This window comes from Bacillus rossius, chromosome 3 (genome assembly GCF_032445375.1).
Source record: "Bacillus rossius redtenbacheri isolate Brsri chromosome 3, Brsri_v3, whole genome shotgun sequence".
NCBI lineage: Eukaryota > Metazoa > Arthropoda > Insecta > Phasmatodea > Bacillidae > Bacillus > Bacillus rossius.
This window is the reverse complement of record NC_086332.1, coordinates 100,005,201-100,017,410: the sequence shown is the minus strand read 5'-3', so window position 1 is coordinate 100,017,410 and position 12,210 is coordinate 100,005,201. Positions and strand designations below refer to the sequence as shown.

Here is a 12,210-nt window from a genome sequence, read left to right as displayed (position 1 = left end):
GTTAAAAAAAAAAAGGATGTTAAACTTTGATATGTACGGTTGGCACATGTTGCTAAGAAATAATGCGATCTGAAAGAATGCAGTACTACTACGAAAAGTGAAAATGGTACTCGTGGATTTTTAGGTTATGGCAGTCTCTTTCGTTTTTCAGTAGGTAATATCGGCCGAAAATTAACGAGCGTACTGTATCGGAAGTCAGCATAAATGCCGATTCAACTAAATATTGGCAAAATCGGCTTCTTCAATACAGCTCTACATTTAATGACATGAGTAAACATATTTCAGACTTCAGGATATTGAAAAAGACTAATTTCCATGTAGGTTTATTGTGTGTATGTTTTTTTTGCAAGTGTAAATTGAATGAAGTAAAATGTTATTTTTATTACTTTCAATTGATTAAACTTTAATGACCAGTTACAGATATTTATGACACTAATTTTGAGGTTAAGCAATTTTACTAAAGCATTCCAGCCAAGCAGGTTGCCAGCGAGAGACGCTTCTCTTTTGCTGGAAACACTATCTCCAATCGTAGAGCTAATTTAACTCCTGAACGTGCAGAACAAATTATTGTTCTGAATGATAGATTAAAGAATAGAATTTAATACTCTGTGACAATCTCTCTCAGAATTATTGTGCTGAAAAGTGGAAATGTTGAAACAATGTGAATGTACTTTTCAAACAACATGATTTTTGGCGCTAAGTTTGTTGAAGCTCAGTAAGGACTCCAGAAAAATTGACAAGGGTGAAATTTTTCCAAAGATATGTTACATTTACACAAACATATACTTGGTTATGTTAGTTGGATGATATCAGTTACAAATGAACCAATGGAAACAGGTAAGATTCAATGAAAAAACCAGACCTCTAGCTTATTTATAGAAAAAATCCTAACCGCAAATCTGTACTAAAACTGAAATTTCTCAAGAAAAAATTGTTGTCTTTATATACACTTATACCAGAAATGTACCAATCTACATGTGATAAAGTCAAGGGACTTTTAGTGCAAGCAGAATACACTTACATTAGATATGTGGACATCATCTATTAAAAGATTCGGGTTTGGGTTCGAGATTCGGCAATTCCAGTCGAGGATTCGAGTTAGGATTCGGATTCGAGGAAATCAGGATTCGCCCCATCCCTAATTTTAAGCAATATTTATCGTTATTTCAGCTGTTCAAAATTACATACTAAGGAACTATTTCTTCAAGTGTGTAGCCAACATACCGATAAATATCGTTGCCACGCGTGTTTAAAAACTTACATATAAAATTAACAAATACAAATTATTTCAGTATGCATACACACGTACGGAAACGTAATAGCTTGATAAATTATGTCGTCCTATTTTGTTTATTTATTTGTCAAACAAATTGCACAATAGTAAACCAAATATTCTTAGTTCCATTTTTCAACAGTTCTTCCCAAAAGTACGAACTTACCGTGCGGCGACTATAGTGCTGGCAATATTGTTAGTGCCAAAATAGAAAAATTAACAAGTGAACTTGTTGAAGAGTTGGTGTTTCTTCATGAAAATTTAAAGTAGAGTAGGACACAAGATGTTTGTATTTATTACATTTTATGTTATATATTATTTGTATTTGTGTGTCTTTTCTTTTTTGTGATTTGGACTATAAATGTGGATGGTTTATTAAAAAAAAAAAAGACTTAAAAATATACACATTTTAAAAGTAAATATAATTTTCTGTACATCAAGCTAAAAGACAATTTACTGCTCTTGCTCCCAATCCCGTCCCGAAGTAAAAATGCTATTCCCGTCCACCTCTACTCCTTAGTCAACTATAGTCATTAGGCACCTGGTGTGTTAGGGTAGAACAACTGTAGACTCAACTTAATTAAAGGCAAGGAGAATGTTGTTATACTGCATGTTTCTAATTGATTAATCCGAGTTCAGAAGGTTATAACTTTTACGTGAATTACGTCAGAATCTCTTGACACATGTAAAACTATACATTGAAATGTAAATTTTCCATGGGGCATGTTACACTTTGCTGGTTCACTAGTTTGCTGATCGGTGTTGCCCTGGTGCCAAAATACTTGGTGCTGCTAGCATGCACATTCAGTATTTGATGATATAGCGACACAACTACAAAATGGTTTCAAGAAATGTCAATCAGTTACCACTATTCAATGTGATATGTCAGCATTACCCAGTGAACCTCCTACTACTCGACGTTCAATGGTGGCGTCAGCAGTTTGAAGAGACTGGGGAAAATATCCACAAGTTGCCCTTGTGTGCCTAAGCAGATGTGGAAGATGTCTGGCAGTGTTTGTGCTCTGTCCACAGAAGTACTCGGGGCAGCCAAGAGGTGGTGATTCCCATGTGATTGACTGCATGTTTTGTGGTGGTAATTGTGTTTCAAACCTTTCAGGATTCAGCATGTATTATTTGTGGAGATGTCACGGAAGCATAATAAAGTATTACCATACTATGTATTTTTTATTTAAACAATGTTTTTAGGTGTACTCACCTCCCATATCACGCACAGTAAAGCTTATGTGATCTATATTTCACTTTTTCTTTTTTTGTAACATAAGTTAGTGATGCTACTCAAATATTTAACTTTTTTTTTAAAAGCGGCTACCATTGAGAAATATCTGTAGTTCTTCAAAACATATAATATATTTGGAACTATAATATGTTGTGAATAGATCCACACACATTCATAATGTACTATTTCCATCTGTAGGGAGCAAGGTGGGTTTAGAAGTAAGTCTGTACTCAACGTTTCAGAGAACCAGGTTTTGAAGCCTCCTACAATCTTCCTGATTTTAGTTTTTCAAGGAGTCCCGATGACTCAAAGCAAACTGTGGAATGGTTTGTTGCTTGTGGCTGTGGCCAATATCCATCCCAATATCCCTGGTCTGAGTCTTTGAGAGTTACCATCTCTCACATGTTGTCGACGATGTGTTGAACTCAATAATATAAAAAAAAAATTGTTCTTCAAATATATTATTGTTTTACTCAGTGTCAGAAAAATTCACACTGGATTTCTATACCGTCAACATTATGAAATTGGTAGGTACACTGGGTAAATGGGATCCATATCTTTTAGTTTCAAGCCTTTCCCTCATTAGGGGATTGAAACTAGTTATAGTACCCAGGGAACAATTACAAACATCAAACAAAAAGTTAGCTGTTAACATATTGAATGTTAAATAATTGCACCCAATTGAACTAACCTTGTATCATGGTGCTGCAATCAACTTGTAAAACAGATGTTATGCAGTGCTAAACTCGAATTTTTCTTTATTTGTAGTTTCAACAACACAACGTTGTTTGGTGTGGCACCCGAGTTGACTCCAGTGTACCGCCATGTCCTCTACGTTTATCGTTCCAAACACAAGAACACAAGGTTTGGAGAGCCGTTCTCCAAAGGGGGTTTTCCTGGAATCAACAGCGGTGTGATGCTGCTCCATCTGGACCACATGAGAAATTCACAGAAGTATAACGAGCTCTTGAAACCAGCTTCTGTAGATGAGTTGGCTGCTAAGTACCACTTTCAGGTGAGTGCCATTTAAGACTGGGGATTGATGTCATCATTAAATTCTCTTCTTCTCCAGGTGTGAGGACTTTCAAACAGTTGTGAACTTTGTTTGCTCTTTCCATCTCTTCCTTTATCATCCCACTACTTGGGAACCTCTCAGCTGGTATTTAACAACTTTTGGTAATCCATTGTGTTCATCTCTCCACCTCTCCAGTACTCGTGGTATATTTTATATATATATATATATATATATATTATTTTGCATATACTTCTTTAAAGGATGTTAGCATACATCACTGTTGCTTTGTTTTATAAAAATATTTTATTTTCTTCTGTCATCATATATTTGATCAGTTTATAACTTAATACTATGTAATATAGAATTCATGGAACAATAAACACAGCAAATTTAGTTTTACTGTTTTTTCTTCACACAAAACTTTGCGCCAATGAAAGTAATGTGCCGTCGCACAGTTTTCATTTCAGAGATCTAACCAGTAATTATCCAAAAATAGGCATTGCATAAAAAAAGACTGTAGTTACTAACTTTATCCTGTATATAACTAATTGAAAATGTTTAGATTTATTAATTGTTCAGTGCAATTTTTAGTGTGGTCTCAGCCCCCTGCCAGAGCTAGCAGTGGCCTTGCTTGTGTAGGGTCATCTCGGGGATCAGGACTTCTACACACTGCTGGCCATGGAGCACCCAGAGATGATACACCTGCTGCCGTGCGGCTGGAACCGCCAGCTGTGCACTTGGTGGCGGGACCATGGCTATCAGGAGGTCTTCACTGCCTTCTTCCGCTGCGCAGATACAGTGCGTCTGTATCATGGCAACTGCAACACACCCATGCCAACTAGTTGATGTGTGTGTCGGTCACTGCCATCTTCTATGTTTGTTATCCTTTGCAATATCTTCACTTTGTGTTGGTTTGTTTCCTTAGGTTTTTATGTATCGCTACAATACTGTTTAGTATGTTTTTAGCATTACGGTTTAGTTCAATTTTCTTAATGCTACACTTATTTTCAACAAAGATTTTTTTTATTTGCCACATTCTTGAGACATTTTAATTTAATGTAATTGACTATAAGTGTATGTACCGAAAAATTATTTATTTTTTACTATTTTGGTTAGCATGCCACTAAATACATATGGTGCTAATGGAAAATTTAAGATTAATATGTGTTTACATATTAATTATTTTAAGTAAATAAGATTTTTTATTTGATGCGGTTATAGAGAAATTTTAATTTTGAAAGTAAAGAGTACCCAATAATAATTTTTTTTACTAGTTTAGTCAGCATAGCTACAAAATTCATATGGTGCTAATGGAAAGTTTAAGTTTTCTACGTGTGTGCATATTAATAACAGGTAAATATATGTAATATTTACTGCAGTGGTATAAAAATATAATAATTAAGGGTTCTCCTGGAATATGGGTTGCATTATATATTTGTCTAAAGTAGTATTCTATGAATGAAAGTGGAAGTGTATGTGCACTGCGTCTCAACTTATTGGGGCATAAGCAATATGACAATGTGTCACCACAGTTTTTTTGTCTGCTATATGTCGTACTTTTTTCTAAAGAAGAGGGCAGCAATCACCCTTTCCTCTCCAAACTCTTACGCTCTTATGCCCCCTCCTATTCCAGCACGTCTACAACAAAACACACAAGATATTTGGAAGGGAAATACAAGATGCCAGTGTTTACATTTCACCGTAGCACACTATAACTATAATTTTTTACACCTGTGTTAAATTTGAATAAATTTAAATGTATGTAGATGGAAGTAATATTTTCTTAGGTTTTTTTAACCATTAAATTAATTAAATATAAATATTGAAGCATCAGTGATAGACAAATTAAATTAAATCAATTATTAAAGAATTTGGGAAGTTAATTTTATATTGTTTTAATTAATAACTTGTATAGCAGTGTAAACTTGGTAAATTGACTTTCTTCCTCCACACTTTTTTTAAATTGGTTTGTACAATTGTCAATTAGCCATTTTTCTTTTCATCTTTTTTCTGTAGAAAATGCAGAAAAGTTTTTATGAATTCCTCAACTGTAGTAAAAATTATGAAAATTGAATCACACCAAAATCATTTTGAAAACTATTATTAAAATTGGCAATGAAGTTTATTGCAAACTGGTGTTGTTATCTGTATTTACTGCAAACTGTTTAGTTAATTATCTCAGCAGTGCCTGTAAAGCATCATGAACTGTGCTGTTATGCTGCATCTGCTGGTTACCCAGCTACTGCCTGTAAGTAATGTCTGCTGCTGTGCTGGCATTTGGCCAGAGGGGAAAATCTAAAAATAAACCAGCCAGAGATTGAGAAAGAGGGGTGGATGTATGAGTGCATGTGACCATGCAGCAGTGTTTGTGGTTCTCCCTCCCTCTTTCATCGTTGTAAATTTCAGTGAACTGGCACCATACACAGTTGTCACATACCTATCTCAACAGGTTTTTGTGACGAAATGTGTCCACCCTTTTGGTGAAAGTGTTAGATTTTTATTTCCAAATTATTGATGCTAGGTACCCATATGCAGGGGCAGCCTTTCTGCTGGCATAAAATTATGGTCAAATTATTAAAAAGATTTGATTTTTTAATGTTTTGTCACAATCTGGTGTTATTAGTAATACTATTCATACTGGGTGAGCAGTTGTACAAAAGATTTGTCATAAATTCATTACAGTGTTTTTATAAATTTTAAGTATAGTTCTATTTTCATTTGGATGATTCGTATTACAATGCCAAGACCATCTAATTAAATCGACTGCCTTAAATGGAGGTGACATATTCTCTTTTCAGTTGTCGATGAAACAAAACTGTTTACAGCTTCGATACTCCTGCCGTAAATGTGTTCAAACATGTTATCCTTTTGTTTATGCTACTCCGCCAACAGCCAGGTAGCAAGTGATGAAATGTTTAGTTACTTACTGTCCTTATCTTCAGATTGTTTGTTTTCCATAATCTCAGGTTATATGTAACACTTTTTGGATCCATATCATAACTTTTAGTTGATTACAACAACGTTTACCTTAATCCAATCTTTTTCCGTTCTGTATTATTTCCCTGTCCTTTCAGAATTGACCTGAACAAGTTCTACTGTATGTAACAACACATTTATGTATTCAAAATTAGAATTTATTCAAATACATATATTTTCTTTCAGAGTTGAAATGTTTTATATTTGTTTGTGTTTACTAGTGTTTTGTTAGATAGCACTGCCATTATTAAAAAAAAAGTTTGGGTATCATATATTAGGTGATTTTTCAGTACATAGTGTTGGGTTTCAGAGTGAAGTTAACTTTTTTACAATGCATAATATTCCATATTTATATGTGTGGAGGTGTTCTTACTCAAAGATTCGAGATCTAAAATGTGCAATACTAAAATTTTTATTAGTTATTAAGATGATCAGAGTTCTGAAAAAAATTAGTTTAGCATTTAACTCTTAATGGTTTAGTGAATGGTTGTAGAAATATTATTTTTTTATTTCTCATGGGAAGAAAATAACATTGAGTTATTATGAAGCATTTCCCTAACCAGAAAAATTTTATTGTTAGTCATGTGTAGAATATTAGTAATTTTGTATAATCTATATCCAAAATATATTTTTTTAATAAGATGAATGATTATTTGTACTGTATTGTATTTTCCATAAATATACATATGTTTTTTGTATCACTACTTTCTTGTGCCATAATATATTGTATGTAATGAATGTCAGAACAATTATGAAAATGTTCTTGTATTATAAACTGTAAATATTATTGTTTTTAACTATCAAATCCTGAAAATTTTGTTTTGTACCATTTATTCATTTTCATGTAAAATGTTACATATATATGAGGTCTATTATTATCAATGCAGTAGTAGTAGGACCCAAAAATTTGTTGTTAACAATAATGTAATAAAATATGCATGTTTATGAATGCATTTTGAGATTTCTTTTAGAATAAATGACATTGACAGGATGTCCACCAGATGGGAAAATACGGGAAATGTACGGGGATTTTTTATCATACGGGAATATACGGGAATGTGCGGGAAATTAAAGTTTCCATCCGGGAATTCGAAACGATAGACGATACCTCGTTGTGATAGCCAAGCCCATGTTCGGAAACGCTCGTTATGTCTCGGCTCGGTGGAATGCTAGATGCTACTGTGCTGTACCAATATTGTAGGACGTAAGAGAATAGTGGCACTTCTAAACCGGTAGCTTTGGGTGGTAATCTGTACGGGAACAAATTTTATGGCATGTAGTACGAGAATTGTCGTTTCTTGGTGCGAGAAACAAAAGGCTGTAAAAGTTACCGCAGTTCGTTGGCAAGTGGATTTGGTGGATAGGCCGTAGTGTTACTGTTTTACGGACATTTTTTAAAGAGAACACAATATTTCTCTCGGATCACTGTTTAAATTGTTTCAGTTGAAATGTTACTCTTCGTGGGATAACCTCGGACTCTTTGTTAACATTCTCTAGACAAAGGTGTTGATACTACTAAGTGCGCCGTGAGAGATGGGTTATGACAGTATTTTTCCGCAGCGCGGTAATTAACTAGAATTACAGATTTGCAAAAGAGACGTGTAGTCCACAAAAAGTGTGATTTTCTTTGTTGTGATTAATGTAATATTTATTTATTTTTATGTGACGCTTCTCGTATGCTGTGTAAGTGATGTTCACATTGTGTTATGTTCGATACTTTTGTCTAGTATTGGTCATGTAGGCCAAGTTTACTAGTGTCATTTCAACATAGACGCCAGTGTCTGTAATTCCTATAAATCATAATGCGCTACGTCATTTGCACTTGATTCATCAGTTGTGTCTACATATGCATCCAGTCAAGATACGTGTAAAATAAGCATTGGACAAGAAACGTCAGTTGGTGAGTCAGTGAGCATACTAAGCATGCCAGTAAACAAAAAATCTGAATTGTCACCATTTCAATCACCTGACATACAACAATCACATTTACACACAGTTGAAGGTAGTGGTCTGAAAAGAATGCTAACTAAAGACGGTGTTACAAAGGCTTATTGGTGTTTATCCACGGTGCTAAACCACTCATCCTTACGCTCAGCAGAAAGAAATTGCAGCCTCTTTAAGAAAATGTTCCCAACATGTGAAATTGCCAATAGCATGCAACTCCACCGGACTAAAATGGCATATTCAATTGTTTATGGCCTAGCGCCATACTTCAAGAATGAGCTAGAAGGTCTGTTGAAAACATGTAGTAAGATTACTTTAGGCTTTGATGAATCCCTAAACAAAGTAGCACAGAGCCAGCAGATGGATGTAGCTGTACGGTTTTGGGATTGTAACACCAATACTGTATGTACCAGGTACTTGACATCTGTTTTTTTGAAGCATTCTACATCTGAATGTCTCCTTCAAGGCATTAAAGAGGCACTGATAGGCATACCACTGAATAAAATTATGCAGTTGTCTATGGATGGACCGAATGTTAATTTGAAACTTCAAAAATTATTGAACAGTGAACTCTCGTCCTGTGAGGTTGATGGACCCAAGTTGCTTGATATTGGATCGTGTGGGTTGCACACGTTGCACAATGCATTTAAGGTAGGGCTCAAGGGAACTGAATGGAATCTAAATGAATTTCTTAGAGCTTTGTATTATTTGTTCAAAGATTCCCCTGCTAGGCTAGGAGATTACATTCAGGTTACAGGAAGCTCTGTTTTCCCATTGAAGTTCTGCAATGTAAGGTGGCTTGAAAATGACATTGTTGTATCAAAAGCCTTGCAGGTTCTTCCTTGCATAGAAAAATATGTAAAAACAGTTGAAGGCACTCCAATGGAACCCAAATGCAATAGTTTCAAAACTGTTGTTAGTAGTCTCAAAGATAGGTTATTATTGGCCAAACTGACTTTTTTTCAGTCTCTGTCCAAAGAGGTCGAGCCCTTCTTGAGAGAGTTTCAGACGGACAGTCCAATGGTGCCATTCTTGTTTGAAACACTGTCTGATCTTGTACGGAATATCATGACAAGAATAGTCAGAGCTGAAGTAATGAGCTCAAATTTTCTGAAGATTGACATTGGAAAAAAGGAAACACTAATGCTTTCTACAGACATTGATGTTGGTTTTGCGACGAGGTCAGCTCTAAAGAAATGTAAGGGTGCTACTGAAAAAGATATTCTTGTCTTCAAAAATGACTGCAGAACATTCCTGAAGTTATTTATCTAGAAATGTATGGAGAGGTCACCATTAAAGTATTCTTTTACAGAATCTGTTTCTTGCCTTAGTCCGCATATTTCTGCATCAGATAAAGGAAATACAAGGCTACGACAAACTCTTGAAACCCTTGTTTCAAGGAATGTAATGGAAGGCAATGTAGCAGATAAAATACAACGTGAGTATACTGACTTGTGCTCTAGAGAAAGCGTCAAATATCAAATGATTCACTACTCAAGAAGTGATATACGTTTAGATAAATTTTGGATGGAAGTCCTTGAGCACAAGGTTAGAATACAGAAATCTGGAAAACTTTGTTAAACTCATTCTCATCATGTCACATGGCAACTTAAATCTAGAAAGGGGTTTTTCAGTTAACAGGGAATGTTTGGTGGAAAACTTAAAGGAACAGTCACTGGTGGCACAGCGAATGATTCATGATTCTGTAACTGAAGGGAGGCTTGGACAATATTGAAATAACAAAGTCTGTTGTGTTTGCAATGAGAAATGCCAATGGTAAGTACAAAGAAGCCCTGGAAAAACAGCAACAGGAGAAAGACTCAGAAGAGCAAAAGCAAGATAAAAGAAAACGAATGGCTTTGGAAATAAGAAAACTGGAAATAAAGAAAAGAAAACTAATTGAAGAGAAGGAAAAGGCACTTTAATGAAATTTCAGCAAAAATAAATACAGTAAAACCTCGTATTTACGTTCTCGTTATTTACGTTTTCCCGCAAATAACGTCATTTTATGTAGGTCCGTTTTATTGTACATTAACTTTCGTGTTGCATTTTCCCTGAAATTACACCGCTACGTAACCAAAAAACCCGGAATGTACGTTTCAAAACACGGTAAAAATGTAAATACTCGTCACGTTAGTCATAGATGTGAAAAGTTTGAAGTAGTTCGCCTATTGTCTGTAACCTTTCGTTTTGATGTATCGACAAGTTCTATGGTGCCTCTCCTCTACTAACGTTTTAATCTTTGCTGCCATAGAGAACTTTCGTAGCAGAACCACAAACGGTTTTATTTATGGTGTCATAGAGCACTCTCGTAGCAGAGCATAGTCCGAAGCGCTGAGCTATCGATACTACCGGAAAGCGCTCATACACAGTACGTATATTTAGTAGTGCTGCATTATGTACAGTACATATCTATGATGGCTTTCATTGTTTACATTAGTCAACGTCCGTTTTGGTTAGTACGTGTTTTTTTTATCGTTCACAATATTATTTATGGCAAGATTTTGATTGAAGATGGATAGGTATAAAGTTCCACGAAATACTTTATCTATTGAAGATAAAATTAAAATTATTGAGAAGTTTGACAAGCATGTGGGTACCCGAGTGGTTTTGGCCAAGGAACTGAATATTCCTGTTAGTACTTTAAACACAATAATTAAAAATAGGATTTCAGATTTCTTTAAAAGTGTTGAATTTATACTAGTATGTACACCTATAAAACTGTACTAGAGAAAATTTAATGTAGGCTTTATGTTGCATTGTTTTTTATATTTTATATTTAAGAAAATTATATTTTTGCAGTGCCCTAAATGTGTTGTAAACAACTATTGTTTGTCTTGTAGCACCAGTAAATGCTGATACATTTTTTTAAGCTAAAATTTAGCATTAACTGCCAATAAAAGTGCTTTCCCACAATTTACACTTTCCCGCAATTTACACTTTTTCCTTGGGGTTCCTTGAAAAGTGCAAATAAGGGGTTTTACTGTATGTTGAAAAATTGAAGCAGCAGTTAGAAATGGATTTGGATTATTAAGTGATGCAATGCAGTGTTCTTGTAAAATAAATTTATAGAATCTGAATTTGGTTTGCAATAATACTTGCTTAAATTATGTATTATAGGCGTAGGCATATTTTAATTCACTAAACAAATTTTGAAACACAAATCCCAAAATTGGTTTACTGATTACAATAATCAAGAACGTACATTGGTTAACTTTTATTGAACAATTGCTTGTGGCATAGTTGTAATTTCCAGAATGTTGAATGGCGTGGGTGTCATTGAGGACATTGTTTATAAGTGATACATAGTGTACTCAGTATTAGCAAGGTTTTCAAGAGAAATACATAGACACTTGTACTGAAACAGTTTAACTTGCTACTACTCTAAAGGGTAAGTTTGCTCTGCAGTATTTTTAAAAATTCCATTTATATACATTAAATGGACTATATTTTGTATGTTATTTTTATTACGTGTAATTAAACTGTGAATCAAGTCTATGTTCTTCGTGGTTTTAAGAAAATTAAATTGAGGCATCTATATTTATGCTATTTTCAAAATTGAGAAGTAACTAGAAATTAATTTGATATTTTTGAATGTACTGGAATTTTTTGTTATGTACTGGAAAATATTTTGTAAATATTGGTGGACACCCTGATTGATCAGTAAAACAAATGCTATTATTCTAAAATAAATTCATAACATGTGCTGTATCAAGTTACCAAGGATACCTTTGCACATATTGAACACATCTTTTCTTAAGTTTG

At 34.3% G+C, this 12,210-nt stretch overlaps 1 protein-coding gene across 2 annotated transcripts in view; it reads left to right on the top strand.

Moving 5' to 3' along the window:
• The window catches only part of LOC134531076 (xyloside xylosyltransferase 1), an 82,225-nt gene extending 70,264 nt beyond the window's left edge, over window positions 1-11,961 (top strand). Inside the window, exons 3-4 of one of the 2 annotated variants that reach the window (XM_063366610.1) lie at window positions 3,279-3,525; window positions 4,165-11,961. In XM_063366610.1, coding sequence (XP_063222680.1) covers window positions 3,279-3,525; window positions 4,165-4,371 — 454 coding nt within the window. In that variant the 3' untranslated portion in view covers window positions 4,372-11,961. The remainder of the gene's footprint in view (window positions 1-3,278; window positions 3,526-4,164) is intronic. The other variant, XM_063366611.1, reaches the window with a different exon arrangement.
• Window positions 11,962-12,210: the final 249 nt, after the last annotated feature.